At 62.5% G+C, this 14303-nt stretch overlaps 1 protein-coding gene across 2 annotated transcripts; it reads right to left on the bottom strand.

Moving 5' to 3' along the window:
- Positions 1 to 1948: 1948 nt before the first annotated feature.
- RAB37 (RAB37, member RAS oncogene family) lies at positions 1949 to 10140 on the bottom strand. 2 transcript variants are annotated; one of them, XM_072880941.1, is made up of 9 exons: positions 9994 to 10140; positions 7792 to 7902; positions 5600 to 5641; positions 5388 to 5454; positions 5249 to 5301; positions 4757 to 4822; positions 3936 to 3992; positions 3583 to 3659; positions 1949 to 3475 (listed from the first exon to the last, which is right to left on the bottom strand). In XM_072880941.1, the coding sequence occupies exons 1-9, from the start codon at positions 10087 to 10089 to the stop codon at positions 3370 to 3372; spliced, it is 675 nt and encodes a 224-aa protein (XP_072737042.1). In that variant the 5' UTR covers positions 10090 to 10140; the 3' UTR covers positions 1949 to 3369. The 2 variants fall into 2 exon arrangements, with proteins under 2 accessions (XP_072737042.1, XP_072737043.1); XM_072880942.1 differs by lacking the exon at positions 7792 to 7902.
- Positions 10141 to 14303: the final 4163 nt, after the last annotated feature.

Raw genomic sequence — 14303 nt, 5'->3', positions numbered from 1 at the left:
GGCGAGGTCCTGCCGGCGGCGGCGGCGGCGGCGGCGGGGTCCTATGCGCCCCGTGGGACCGGATCGCTCCCGGGTGGGGCCGGATCGCTCCCCCGGCGTCACCTCCGCCTCTCCCCGCCAGCCCGCCGGGCCCGCCCCCGCTCCCCGCTGAGCCCCTCCCGAAGACCGGCTCTGCCCCTCCCGGGGTCACCGCAGGCTCTCCGCTCCTCCCGGGGCGCGTCCCGGGTGGCAGCACCTCAGCCTCTCGGGGCCCGTCCTCCCCGTCCCCTCTCCCAGTCCTCGAACGCCGCTCCCGCTGCCGGCCCCGGAGCTGGAGGGATGCTTGGAGCTTCAAAAGTGAAATAAAAAACCCCAAACTGAAACTGCGTGGGAAAGCGGCAGGGGAGGCCACGCTGGCCGGTAACCCGCTGTGCGGCGGAAGTGAGAGAGCAGCCCCGCTCCTCCGAGCAGCCCCCGGCCCCTGCTCGGCACCCTGGGGCCCGAGGAGCCGAGAGTGCGGAGATGGAGGAAACCCCGGGGGGGTTTGTTCTGCCCCGGCTCCGGCGTGCTCCACTCGCCGCCTGGGAGGCAGAAGTGGCTGCAGGGGGTTACAAGAGTTTGAGATCCTGGGGTTTTGGGTCAGCCAGGGCAGAGCAAGGCAGCAGCAAGCCTGGGCTGCTCCGGCACCGTGGCAGGGCTGCTGGTGCGTGGCAGAGTCGGCCCCCGGCCCCCGGGATCGTCCTGGGGAGGGTGGCATGGAGGTACCGTCGGTGTCTCTCGCTGCCAGGCTTCAGGGCCTGGCTGAAGTTCAGGCTGGCCAAAGGTCCCCAGGGCAGCTGGGATCACGTTTAACCGTGCCGCAGCCGGGTGAGCGAGGAGATGGCGGCAGCAGCACGCTGCAGGACACGTCCCTCCTGGGCGGCTCTGCACCAAACCCCTGCCATGGGGACCCCAGCAGCTGAGAAACCCCCCGTGTGCTGGGGGGTGGCCACGCTCCAGCTCCTCGGGACCGGGCTGGGAGCAAAGGGTGCGCTCATTTGTTTCCTCCACTCGGCTGAGCATTTGCCTGCGGCCGCTCAGCCCTGAGAAAGGCAGTGGAGAGGAATCCCACGGCAGCCGGTGGCAGATGCCTGTGGAGAGGAAAAGCAGGGCAAGCGTGTCGCAGTACAGCCCCAGGACGGGTATGGGGGGGTCCATCGCCTGTGGCATCAACGCGGCACAGCCCTCCCCTTGGCAAGGGGGTTGTGAACAGCACAGCCCTTTCCTGCAGGCACGCATGTTTGGGGAGAAGACGGGGGGGGACACTTTTGGGGAACAGTCAGGAAACAAAACCCAGCTCCAGGAGGGCTGGTTTGAGCACAGGACCGCGATAAGAAAGAAAGGCAGCAGCAAAGGAAACAGCCGGAGCTGCTTTTGGGTCTGACAGACTCCCGCGGGATGGTAGGGCGCAGGCAGCACCATCGCACCCCAGCTGCCTCCTCCTGCCAGGGCCCTTTGTGGCTCAGCGTGATGTTAAGGGAGCTCAGGCTGGAGGGGGGAAAACAGAAAAGAGCCGACGTCTGTTTGCGTTGAAGCCATCCAGCATTTTTTGCAGACATCAGCCAAGCGGCAGCAGCAATGCCATTGGTGGGAAGACAGAGTTATTTGGGGAATGCTGGACTCCGCACCATGAGAACAGCAGGGGAGGAGGTTGGTTTTAATTTAACAGGCCATGTTTACTCTTCCCCTCTCACCTTTGGACTGTCTGAAATGTGCAACGAAAGCCCCGGCGGGGAGGAAGGGACCACGGGTGCTTCCCCCTCCCCACAGCTGCTCCCAGGGCCCCCTCAGCCCTGCTGCTCTGCAGCGCCTGGGTGCAGCAGCCTCCCACGTTGCAGACCCGGGGCAGGTTTTTCTCATGCAATAAAAAAACAGGCAGATGCAAAGCCTCAAAAATATCCAGCTTTAATCTGTAAACTTGCAAAGAGAGACCTGGGAGCAGAGCAGAAGCAAAGGAGGCACCGGGGCCGGTGAGGGACAAGCAGCTCGGGCGCAGGGCCAGGGAAGATGCTGGCGGGGACGGATGTGCCAGCCAGTCCCCGACTCCCACGTGCAGCATTGCCGTGCCCTCCACAGCTGCCCTTCACATCAGCTCTTCAGCTACATAACCAAATATTCACCATCTCACTGCCCTACACAGTGCTCTGGGGAGCTGGCAGTGTGCTGGGAGGGTCGGCAGGACCAGGCTGAGCACTGGGGACGTGCAGCAACATGGGACCTGAGCCTTGCACCCTGTGCCCCACCGGTACCCGCTGGGCCAACGTAGCAGCATTTGCTGGTTGAAGCATCTCAGGCATCTGCTCTCCAGAGAGTGGGTTTCAGCTGCTATTTGCCAGCGGCAGGAAGAAACAGTTGTATTACACGTGCAGCGATGGGAGAGAAACGCAGCCTGCAGGCACAGCAGCCCCAGGCTACCACGAGCACCTCCACCCCACCAGCTCCAGCCTGTGTGAGGCTGGAGATGGTTTTGTCTGGAGGGACTGAAAAGAAAAAAGGCTTTTCTTGTAAAAAAAAAAGTCTGTAATTCCCGTGGCTATGAGTCAGGGGGGAAATAAAGATATTTCCAAATTGCCGTGTGTGCTAGAAGTGCCCCAAGCATCACTTGGGCACTCCCAGGGGAGTTTTATTTCTAATGCCAGCTGCGCGGGCAGGGAGCAGGCTTGGCTGGACGCTTCCCCATCCCAGCCCTTCCTTCCAGCAGAACCGAGACACAACAGGGACATCGCTGCCTTCGTGGCGGCAGGAGGATAAAAGCCAACAGCAGCAACCGCAGCAGCGAGGAGCCACGGCCAAGTGTGGGCACTGGCTGCACCCAGGCGTGGGGCAGCCTGGGGGGCAGAGCCGAAGCTCCCTGGAGGGAACCTGGAGTCCAGCAGCACTGGGGATGTGAGGCTGGATCAGGCCCTTCCAGCTGGACGAGAGCAGCGCCGAGAGCAGGGATGGCTGCAGGGGAGGCAAGGGCCAGGGGCTGCACAGGGGCTCATCCATGGCACACACATGGCCCCTCCAGCCACTCCAAGGGGCCCTCAGCTATGTGCGGGGCCGTATCCTGCATCCTGCTCAGGTGATGAGGCGTCACCGTGGCTCACTGGCCAGGCTGGCAGTAGTCACACCGCAGTTATTCCCCCAGTGGCACACAGTAAGCTCCAGGCATTGCCCTGCAGGGCAGCAGGATCTGGCCCCTGGATCCTGGCGCCGGGGCAATGGATCTCCTTGTGCACACTCCGCTCTGTCATAGCGTCCCATCCACACGTGGCTTGTCAGAGCCTGGTTCTCTTGGGCAGGATTGGGCCCCTGCTCTGCCTCCCGCCTGCCTGCGCCCCCGGGGCTGCTGGCTCCTCCCAGCTGCTCTCAGGCGAAGGCACAGCAGCTGGATTTCTTCTTCTGCGACTCTATGTAGTCTTGGATCTGGAAGCGGGGCTCGTCCGGCTGCTGCACCGCGCGCTGCTTCAGCTCCCTGGGGTGGTGGGGCCACGTTACCCCCCTCCACCCACTCCAGTGCTAGTGCAGGAGGCGGTGGGGCTGGGGGGACACCTCCCTTGCCCGGCTCCCCCAGGTACTCACTTGGCAATGGCCAGGAAGGCCAGCTCCACATTCATGCCTGTCTTGGCGCTCGTCTCCATGAAAGGCACCCCATACTCCTGCAAGGGCAGCACAGCCCCATCAGCGGCCAGCCCCAAAATGCCCTCCTGCCCCTGCAAATCGTCCCTGTCACCTGGCCAAGGCTTGGGGACAAGGTGCTGTCCCTTCTCTGCCTTGCCCCAGGTTTTGTGTGCAAGTGGCTGCTGCGCTGCCTGTGCTAGAGCCAGGCACATCTGGGCACCCATCAGAGCAGATGGCACGGCTGCACAGGGACCCTGAGCGATGTGCAATTGTCTGGGGGGGCTGCAGCCGGGTTAGACCCCGGCACGGCTCACCCTGGCCAGCGACGCTCCATCCTCCGTCCTCACAGCCCTCTCGCTGCTCACATCGGCCTGCCAAGGGAAGGAAAGTGTCACAGCGTACCAGGGCCAGCTGGCACCTCAGGGGCATTTGGCAAGTAGGCAGTATGGGGTGCACAGGGGGCTGCCAGGAACTGGGGGCGTCAGGGACCTGGGAACATCCAGTGCCCAGAGGAGAATCTGGGACCAGTTGAGCATCTGGGACCTGGTGGCATCAAGGATGCGGGGGGCATCTGGGACCTGGGGACACTGGGGACCTGGGGCAGCATTCAGTACCTGGGGCATTCAGGACCCAGGGGGTTTCTGGTACCCTGCTGGGCATCGAGGACCCAGCATCATCCAGGATTCAGGGAGCATCCAGTCCCAGGGGAAAATCCAGTACCCAGTCAGGTATTGAGCACCTGGCAGCATCTGGGATCCCCGGAAAGAATGTGGGACCTGGTTGGGCATCTGGGACTTGGGGCTACCTGGGATCTGGGGGTGCATCCAGGACCCAGGTGGGCATCCCATACCCAGCAGCACCCCGTACCCAGCAGCATCCCGTACCAGGAGCCTCAGCCTCGTGCTGTCCCGACTGGCTGCCGGGGACACCTCCTCCCCCCCCCCCCAAATCTCTGGGGTCACCTCTGGGCCTGGCTGAGCCCAGAAATCAGCAGAGCCCAGTGGAGGGTGGAGGCAGGGTGCACCCAGCTGGCAGGCAGAGCGCCCACCGAGCCCCATCCCTCCACAGCCACGGGGATGGCAAGGGCACGGCACGGCATGGCAGACCGCGGGGTGAAGGGGGACCCTGCACACACCTTATTGCCCAGCAGCATGATGACCACGTCCTTCTGGGCGTACTCGTGGATCTCCGTCAGCCAGGCCTGCAGGGCAGTGGGGCTGCATCGGGGCAAGTGGTACCCCCATCCCTCCCCTCTCATCCCCCATGCCCGCCCATGAAGACCAGGAAAACGGCGGTTTTTTTGGCATGGGAACCATTCCAGCACCACAGCCAAACAGTTGTGAAAATACCCCGTCTCCTGGCTACGGCCCAAGCCTACATGTAGTTCACATCCATCCCAAACCGCGTTTTCTCCCTCCAGCTTTTACTGTGTCCCTAAACAAAACTCACCCAGCTGTGCCAGGCGCCCCGGGGATGAGCTCCAAGCCGGCTGGCTCTGGCCAAAACAGCTGGTGCTTGCATGCAAAACAAGCTTCAAACTGCCCCAAAAACCCAGCAAGCCGCACAGGGCACCCACGACCCCGATCCCCAAGGAGAAACATGCTCCCGACCGGCAGAGGGGACTCACGCGGATGTTGTCGAAGGACATCTTGCTGGTGATATCGTAGAGCAGAAGCAGGGCTGGAAGGGAAGAGGTAGAGGCATTGCCCCGCTGCAGGGACGCGCTCCGGCTGGTGTCCCCTGTCCCCACCAGACCCTGAACCCACCTTGGGCATCCCTGTAGTAGGCATGGGTGATGCTGCGGAAACGCTCCTGTCCTGCCGTGTCCCAGATCTGCCAAGAAGCCGCCTCGGTAAGAGCCGAGAGGGGAAACACCCTGGCTGGGGATGCTCCTGTGGCTCCCAGCCCACCCACACTCAGTCCAGGTTTTTTTTCCAGCAGCACGGCTGGGAATTGCTCACGCCCTCCCAAAGCTCACCTGCAACTTCACCTTCACGCCGTCCACAGCCACCACTTTGTTCTGCAGAAGAGAAGGAGAGCACGTTTATCAGCCCAAAGCACGCCTTGGCACCAGTGGCAGCCAGCCCCGGTGCAGAGCTGGCTGTGCCCCAGCCCCTTGGCTGCTCTCCCCTGGCTGGCGGGATGAATCCAGGCTGTCCATAGGGCTGGACGTTTAACCCTCATTGCTACAAACCCCAGTCCTGCTGGGGGGCTGCAATGCCACGTGGCACCTACAGGGACATCCCACAGTGGCACCCCCTCGTGCCAGGGTGGAAAAGGGCAGAATCAGGCCCTGACGGAGACAAGACTGCAAGATCCCAGCCTGCTTTGGATCTGGTGCCTCGCTCAACTCCTACAGCCAGTGCCCCTGTCCTACATCTCTACAGCCATCTCCTACAGCCAGTGCTCCTGAGTCTCCTAACGAGCCAGCTAATGATGCAGGCTGCCCTGCAAAGCCCAGGGACACGGACCCGCTCCAGCTCCTGCCAGGCAGCCCTGGGCTTGCAGCAGCCCCTGCCCGCGTGGCCAGGGAAAGTTCAGCAGAGCTGGGGAAGTGGGGAGGGTCTTGCATGAACTACATCCAGATGTGCACCTGTTAATAACATCTTGACCTGCTTTTATGTTTGTGCACCATAAAGCCCTGGTCCTTCTGCCAGGATTCCTCTTCTCCATGTGCTCAAGGGACCACCACTGCACTCAAAATTTGGGCTATTTGCAGCAATTTAAGGCCTTCAGATGCTACGAGCTGCCTGGGGGTGCTCAGTGGGCAATGCTGGGTGTCCAGCTCAGGTTTCCTTGCTGGTGGGAGCCCTGCTTGGCCCTTAAAGGTGGTTGCACTCACTGAGCTGGGGGGTTGCAGGCAGCACATAGCTTTATCCAGCACAGCAGGAGGAAATCTCCCAGGTCAGGGCAGTTTGCAGCCAGGCATCGGGGCCGCTCGACCCTGCAGCTGGGCTGGGACTGGGGAAGGGAAGCAGCATTTGCAAGTGAGCAGGGAAGGCGGTTATCAGAGAGGGCTTAAGCAATCACTGTACCCAACTCGGAAGCGCAGGGACTTCTCTCCAGAGGCCCAAGAAAAGAAAAGCAGGAGTTACCAAAGGGCTATTTTAAGACTTTTAAAGAATTGTGCTTGGAGGGATGATTCTGGAAAGAGAAGACCCCTATAAATAATTTGGTTGCCTGGAATTGTTTGAAATGGAAATTCAGTCCATGTGGAGATGATAAAAGTTGAGAAAATGGGCTGAATAAAACAAAAAATATGCCCTAGGAGACACTGGAAATTACCTACCAGCAGCAAGCCGTGAGCTGCTGGAGGGAACGCTTGCACAAGGCAGAGTGAGCACCTATGAGCTGGCAACACCCCTGGGGCGTCCGGTGCTGAGCCCAGCAGTGGCACACAGCAGATTTTCCTTCTTTCAGGACTTTATTGGAAGGACGGGCTAAGAGACCCCTCCAAAGGAAATCCACAGCCGTCTCCCCTGGTCCCCACTCACCAACCCACCCCAATTTCGCCCTGCAAGCCAAGAGCAGCCCGGACAGCAAAGGTAGCAGAAAACCAGAGCAGCTGCAGCTGTGGAGGCAGAGGAAGCGCCGACCGCGCTCGACACGTGTCGGCAGCCGCAGGCAGAGCCCTGCCCAGGGACACCCCCCGTGACTTCCAGCCTGCTGAAACACTGCTCTACCCTGTGCTGCAAACAGCTCTGCCTGCCCGTGCATCCCCAGACAGACCCTGCAGCTGAAATTTGGTGAACGGGGAGCAGTGGGAGCGTTTAAATGGGATCCGGTGACCTTAACAACTCCTCAGCAGTCAATTTCAGCTTCAAGGCACAAAATTACAGCAGCCAGCGTTTGTCCCCGCCAGCCATTGGCCTCAGCCCGGCCGGTGGAGTGTGCCGGCTGCCCACTGCACGCTCCCAGCCCACGCTGGGATGGGCTAAACTGAGGCTTTTTGCTGATTTAAAGGCAAGAGGTGATGTTTCCAGCAGGGTCTTCCATCTGTTACCGTTCTCCCAGGGAGAGGTGGAAGGGTTTCAGCAAGCGCCTGCAGCCAGTTAGGAGATTATTTGGAGTGCGAAGGCTGGAAACCCCCCGTCCCCCTTTCCCGGCATCCCATCCTGGTCAAGGTGCGGGTCGGGGGAGGTGAGGGGCCAGCAGCCGTGGTGGTCTCACCCGGAAATCTATGCCCACGGTGGCTATGAACGTCCTGGAGAGAAAGGCCCCGTCTTTGAACTGGAGCAGGAAGCAGGTTTTCCCCACGCCCGAGTCTCCAAGTAACATCACCTGCAAGATGGGCGCAGGGAGAGGTGTCAGCGGGATGGGGAGAGGGCACAATCCCTGGGTGGTGCTGAGCCCCCCCGGGTCCCTTGTGTCCCTCCATTTCTTTCCCCAGGGCTGGTCCTGCTGAGTCTGGGGAGCCCCGTGAGAGCTGGGGGTGGGATGGGACCCCGAGGGTGCAGCCAAGCAGTGCCCCAGGGCACTGGAGCAGCCCCCAACCACCAAAAAGAGGGAGAGCAGAAGAGGAAAGCTGGTGGGAAGGCAGGTATCGCAGCAAGAAGAGGTGTCTCCTGGCCGGCCCCTGGCCGTCTCCCAACCCAGGAGAACCGGCCACAGCTCCCAGACACATGGAGCCACCTCTGCCCCCAGCCCAGATGTGCCCAGCCCAAGGGCTGATGCATGGCTTGGGCAAACCCCACTGTGTCCGGGACTCTTGCCCTGCCTGTGCAGACACCAAAGCAAACACGGTGCCTTTTCCCCTCCTGCTAAGCAAATAGGCTCAGCCCAGGCTCCACGGCTGCTCTGGCACTGCCAGAACCAGGCACCCAGGCAGGCAGCAGCCAGGACTGATGCTGGTCTCCATAAGCACAGTCTTACCTGATGCCATGCTCTCATCCCTGCTTGCCAGCAGCAGCCCTTTCCTGCCCAGCAATATTTAACCTGATGCTGACTGCATCTATGCCCTGCCTAAAAATGGCAGCGAGTAGGACTCCAGCAAGAAGGTCCATCCCCGCAAGCTCAGCCTGCTGGGACACTGGAGCCTGCAAAGCAAACCCACGCAGCCCCGCTGCCCCCAGGCCAGGCAAACACAGCAAGCCATGGCCACCCTCCACAGGGAGGGCACAGCAAACACCCCGCGGGCCAGGACAGCCAGAGCTGGGGGCTGGAAATGCTCTCCCTCCTGCCAATCCACTTTGCTGGTCAAATCCTTCCCCGGGACGCCCCAACCCAGCCCAGGCTGGAGGGCAGCTGGGAACACCATCCAGTTCTGCCTCCACCTCGCTCCAGATCAAGCTGGCAACTGATTTCCTCCCTCAAACACAAACATTTCCCTCCAGTATCAGCCTGTGAAAGGAGTCAGAGCAGAGAGGATAAAGGCGAAGGAATAAAAGCGGTTTAGGGCAAGCAGCAGCACGCAGGACCGCTTCGGGAGCTGCCTCAGCGAGGCAGCGGGATGTCTCGGGGCTGGCACCATCAGCGCTGGGCTCAGCCTGGGGCTGCGTATTAAATTTTTCAGGTAAAAGGTTCATCGGCCCTGTGCGTCCCCTGTGCCGCTGGGAAGAAGAGGGTGCTTCCCCGGGGCAACCCTCGGCCGAGCTGGGCTGAGGAAGAGGGGGGCACTCGGGGAGGAGGGTTCCCACCCCAATATCTGGCAGGGACGTGGGGGCGTTTGCAGTGCGGGGGGCCGCAGGGTGAGTGCGGGTCCTGGGGTGGCTCGGCTCCGGGGCACACACACTGCCCCCTCCCCCGTGCCCTTGGGATGCTGTGATGGGCTGGATGGGGTCCTGCTTCCCCTGCCCTGTATCACGGGGCACCGCTGCGCCGGCTGGCAGGAGCCCCCCTTGCCCGGAGAAGGGCAGGACGGGCTTTCAGAGGGCAGAGCTCGGCCGTGCCCCCCCCCAGGGAGTCCCGCTGCCCACCAAGCCGAGAGCCCCAAAAGCCCGATTCCTGCAGCTGGGCCGCCGGGGCCGGGACCCCCATCGCCAGCTCGGGGCAGGGACACACCCGGGGCCAAGACCTCCCCCCGCCCCCGGGACAGGAACCCCCTCTCTCCACCTCCCGGGGGGGGCAGGATCCCCATCCCCACATCTGCTAGATCTGGGACCCCTCCCGGGGCAGGGGCGGGAGGGGCTGGGGGGGGCTCAGTTGGGGCCGCCGCCTCCTCTCCTTCCCCTTCCCCTTCCCCTTCCCCTTCCCCGGCCCGCAGCCGCTTCCTGGGCGCGATCGTGGCAGCGGAGGAAGCGAACGGCCCCCGGGACCCTCCCTGGACCCCTCCCGGTCTCCCCCGGGCCGGGGCCTGGCCCCAGCCTCCACCCCCGGCAGGGCTTGGGGGGTCCCTCCCTGCTCCCCGCCCCCGCACCCCGCGCCGCCTCCCACCTTGCCGGCCAGCTCGTAGTCCCGGGGCAGCGCCGGGAGGGTCCCGCTCCCCGCCGGGGTGTCCCCGCTCCCCGCCGCCCCGCCGGGGCCGCTCATGGTCTGTCCGAGGGGAGCCGCCGAGCCCCGGCGCCGCGGGGCCAGCGGGAGCCGCGGCCCCACCCGGCCCGGCCCGGCCCGCCTTCCTCCTCCTCTTCCTCCTCCTCCTCCCCGGCCAATGCCACCCCCAAGGCTGTGCCCCGGCCGCCTCCCTGCCCGGCCTGGCCCCGGGATGAGGAAGAGGAGGCTCAAGACTGGAAACCTGCCTCCCTGCACCCCCACACCGGGGACCGCGGGGTGCTTGGGTTTGCCAGGGGCTTGGCGGCACCAGGCGGCGGGCAGAGCCCTGGCACGTCCCTCCGGGCACACGGATGGGGAGAGGAGGAACCACTCACCCCACAAACAAACAGCCCCCCATCCCCCACGGGGTGTGGGGATGGAGACCCCGGTGCTGCCAAATCACCCCCTGCCGTGCCGGGTCGGTGGGGACGGCAGCTCCCACTCCCACCCCACCAACCCACCCGAGGGTGGGGGGTTTGTCCCATCCGCTGCAGCCCCGACGGCTGCCGAGCTGGGCCCCAGGTTAGCACCAAGGCACAGCGAAGCCGGGAGGAAACCAGAAGCAGCAGCCGTTAGCCGGAAGCCGCACTCTGCGGCGAGCCGGTTCAGCGGCGCCTGTGTCACAGCTGGGATGGCTGCCGGGGCTCCTTCTCCCCTGGCTGCTCACAGCCCCCAGCATCCGACACTGGCCGTTGGGGCCTGGCTTATAGTGTACTTCATTTGGGAAAAGCCCAAGCGTGGGAATGCGGGAGAAGGCCCGGGAGAGAGCCAGGGATGTTGTGTTACCCACAAACTCACTCCACAAAACCTCATCCAGGTCCATGCACTACAGCTGCTCAGGGTCTTCAGGCTTACAGGCACCACTCCACGGACAGGAGCGTTCAGTCCCCTCTGATTTATTTTCCCTGGGATACCCAGCCCATGTCCCCCGTGCCAGGTCTAATCTCAGCACAAACCCCCCAGCCTTGCTCATGCCGCTGGGATTCAGGCGTGTGGGGCTCCAGTGCAGAGCTGTGCCACTCACCACCCTCCGGGTGAAGGCCACGCGTGGCCGTGGGAGGTCCGATGGCAGAGATGCCCTCTGCGATGGCACCCGCCCCCACCTTCCCTGGCTGCCAGCTCCTGCTCCAGCCAAACCTTCCTCTGCCCCTCGGGAAAGGGAACCTGTATTTCCAGTCCTGTAACTGCGCTCAGACCCAGCTGGGGGATTTATAGTTTATATACGCTCTTTGGCCAGGAAAGTGCCCGGAGATGAAGGCTGGAGGCACTCGGAGCTCCTGGAAGCAGCTGAGCTCCCCTGCAGCTTGCTGGGGGGGGGGCTGGAAGGATATGGCGCACCGTGCTGGTGCTCATGGAGTTGCCTGGGCAGGAAAAATGCCTGGCTGAGCATCACGTCCACACACCGGCATTTGCTGCAGGAGAAACGAGGCAGCCGGGAGCTGGCAAAGGTCGGGAGCACGGCTGAGCCTCCCCTGCCTGCCCAGGGCTCGGCACTGCCCACAGCGGCACCCTTGGCTGCCAGACCCTGGGCTGCTTGGCCCCAGACCCCCCGTGCCAGTACCACATGTTTCCCTGCTTCCTTGGCCTGGACTAGAGAGAAAATCCCCGTGGGTAATAGCCTCCTCATGGGTAATTGCAATCCCGTGGGTAATAGCCTCTTGCTGAGCCCCAGCCTTGCCACGGATGCCGGAGGATTGCTGGTCTTGCTGTGAGGTGAGGTCCCAAGTGCTGTCTCTGTCCCAGGCTCCCCTGGGAGAGGGGACACATGGGCCGGAGCCGCTCTCCGGCCCCGCGGCAACTCTGCAAATAGCTCTGGATGGCGGCCGAGTGCTTTTCCCAGGCGCTGCCACCATCTGCCTGACTTTTCACGAGGGCCCTGGGCCGCACAGGCAGAACACAGGCTGGCTTCTCTCTGGGAGAGTGGGGCTGCTCCAGAGGTGGCTTTCCATGTGCAATGCAAAGGGCTTTGCTCGGGTATGGCCCCACCATGGGTTTTGCAACATGAAGCCTCATCCATCCTCCACCCATACCAGCAGCCCGAAGCACAGCTGCCCCCAGCTTGCCAGTGAGCACACAGCTAAACCGTCCCCTCAACCAGCAGCACCAAAACAAATTCTGCCAGTTCTTTGCACTCAGCATCGCTTAGTATCATAGAATCATAGATTATCATTACCCAAATAAAACTGCTCCCCCAAGGGTGAGTGAGGTTGCACAGCCCAGGGACCAGGGATTGGGCTCTTACCGTAAACCCAATGCCCACGGTGGCAGAGAAGGAGCCAGGAATGAACTTGCCCTGGTCAAACTGGACCAGCAGAGATGTCTTTCCCACGCCGCTGTCTCCGACCAGGATCGTCTGCAAGGACCAGGTAAAGAGGAGTCAGCATGCAGGAGCAGGCGATGCCCGAGCCTGCAGGCATGGTGTGCAGCCGGGGGCCGGGCGTTTGGGGAGGGGGTGCTGGGGGGATGCGGCAGCGAACGCAGCAGGATAGGGAGGGACCAGCCCGGCCCCAGCCCATGGCAGAGCCATGAGGCCCGTGGCAGCCCCGTGGCACAACTCCACTGCACAGCCCTGCTTGGCAGCAGATTGTCCCCACGGGCTGCTGGGTGCCAGTGCTGTGGCCAGTCTCGCTGCACCCTGTCCTTCGCTGTCACTTTTGATCCTGCCACCTGCCCGGGGGGAGAATTTCCACCCCTCTGACCATCTCTGTAATAAATGAAATGTGCTCCAGGCTGAGCTTTGGGCATGAACCCCACTGTGCCCTCTCCAAGTGCAGAAAGATGGAAGAGAAAGCAAAGCGCAGCCCGTCACAGAGAGCAAGCAGGAGAGACGTTCCTGCCCCGGCTCGGGAAGCTGCCAGGCAGAGGCAGCCTTGACTAGCGCAGCTCTGGCGGAAAACCTCTTTGGGAGGACTCTGGCAGTGCTGGATTACATCCAAAACTGTTTAATAAAGAGAGCGTCTCCCGCAGCTGCTGCACACAGCCACCGCCACAGCCACACAGCCTCTCTGGGGCACCGGGCTGTCTTCAAGCTGCATTAACACTGTGCACCCGCAGCACTCCCCCCCGCCAGGGCACTGGGCTTGAAGTCATGGAGCCTCTCTGCCTCTCCAGCCCTTCATGGGAAAGCCCCAGGGCTCTCCCACAGGGAGCAAAGCTTGCTTGTCCCTGAGCAGAAGGGACAAGGGAGCTGTGCAGGTGTCAGAACTAGGGCATTGCCATTGCCTCCTGAGCAGCTCCCAAGCTTCTGGGCCCATGGCCCTGTTACCCACACCGCATCCCTGGGGAGCCCGTCCTCCCTTCTGCTCCTGCCCATGCTCTTCCAAATCCCCAGCCCAAGGGAGACCAACAGTGCAAACACAAACCTTTCCCTTCCCTTTCTGCCAGTATCTGGATTTTGTTGGCAGAGCCGCCGGTGCAAACATTCCCATCCTTTCAGGAAACCGAGGCACTTTCAACCCTTTCACAGGGACACAAGTTAAAATAAACACTGCTAACCGGCTATTTTGCTCGGAAGTGGTTTTGGCTCTGTCTTTCAGGACACGGATGTTCCCGTAGCTGCAGCCCTGGCAAGCGCCAAGCCAGCCCTGGGGCACCGTCCCCCCTGTCACTGATCCCCCTGTCACCCCTGAGCCAGAGAGGTGCTGGGGCTGAACCTCCCCACTCTCTGCCTGCACCTGTGCCGCACTTCGCTGCATCTGTTGTTTCTCCCCTTGATTTGTGTTTAGTCCCATGCAGCTCCAGCAGCCCTGCTCTGTCCTGGGGCACCTCAGCCCTGTGTCCTCACCCCAGGTGACATTGCGAAGGTCACTCTTTGCCTGCTGAGTGGGAGCTGTTGCTTCAGCATCTTCCCGATGGCCAGGAGATCCTCCACGTGCAGCCAGTGCTGTCCCTCCATCACCTCCCCTGCACCGAGGGGCCCTGGGGTGAAACCCAGCCTGGCACCACTTCAGGCACTGCGCATACCCCCCTGTGAAGTGCAGGGCAGATGAGCGTGGAGGAACGTGTTTACTCAAGTGCCTGAAGAGCCTGGGAAGATCAAGACCTGATTTCGTGCCCCGGGAGGCCATGGGGGATCCAGCCACCAGGCACATGCCACAGCACCCAGCACTGTGATTCCTGCCACCCCATGGACCCTGAAGGAGTGGGCTGAAACCAAAAGCTGAGGAGCTTGAGGACCACAAATAAAGCATGAACGTGGACTGGCAGGAGACCAG

The sequence above is a fragment of the Ciconia boyciana genome, chromosome 16, assembly GCF_034638445.1.
Source record: "Ciconia boyciana chromosome 16, ASM3463844v1, whole genome shotgun sequence".
NCBI lineage: Eukaryota > Metazoa > Chordata > Aves > Ciconiiformes > Ciconiidae > Ciconia > Ciconia boyciana.
This window is presented reverse-complemented; position numbering and strand designations above follow the sequence as displayed.

Coding starts and splice junctions, on each gene's coding strand:
- RAB37 (XM_072880941.1), bottom strand. CDS start 10,089: ATGAGCGGCCCCGGCGGGGCGGCGGGGAGCGGGGACACCCCGGCGGGG. Junction 5,642..7,791: donor CCGTGGGCATAGATTTCCGG/GTGAGACCACCA, acceptor TCTCTTCTGCAG/AACAAAGTGGTGGCTGTGGA. Junction 4,823..5,248: donor TGTCCTTCGACAACATCCGC/GTGAGTCCCCTC, acceptor ACTGCCCTGCAG/GCCTGGCTGACGGAGATCCA.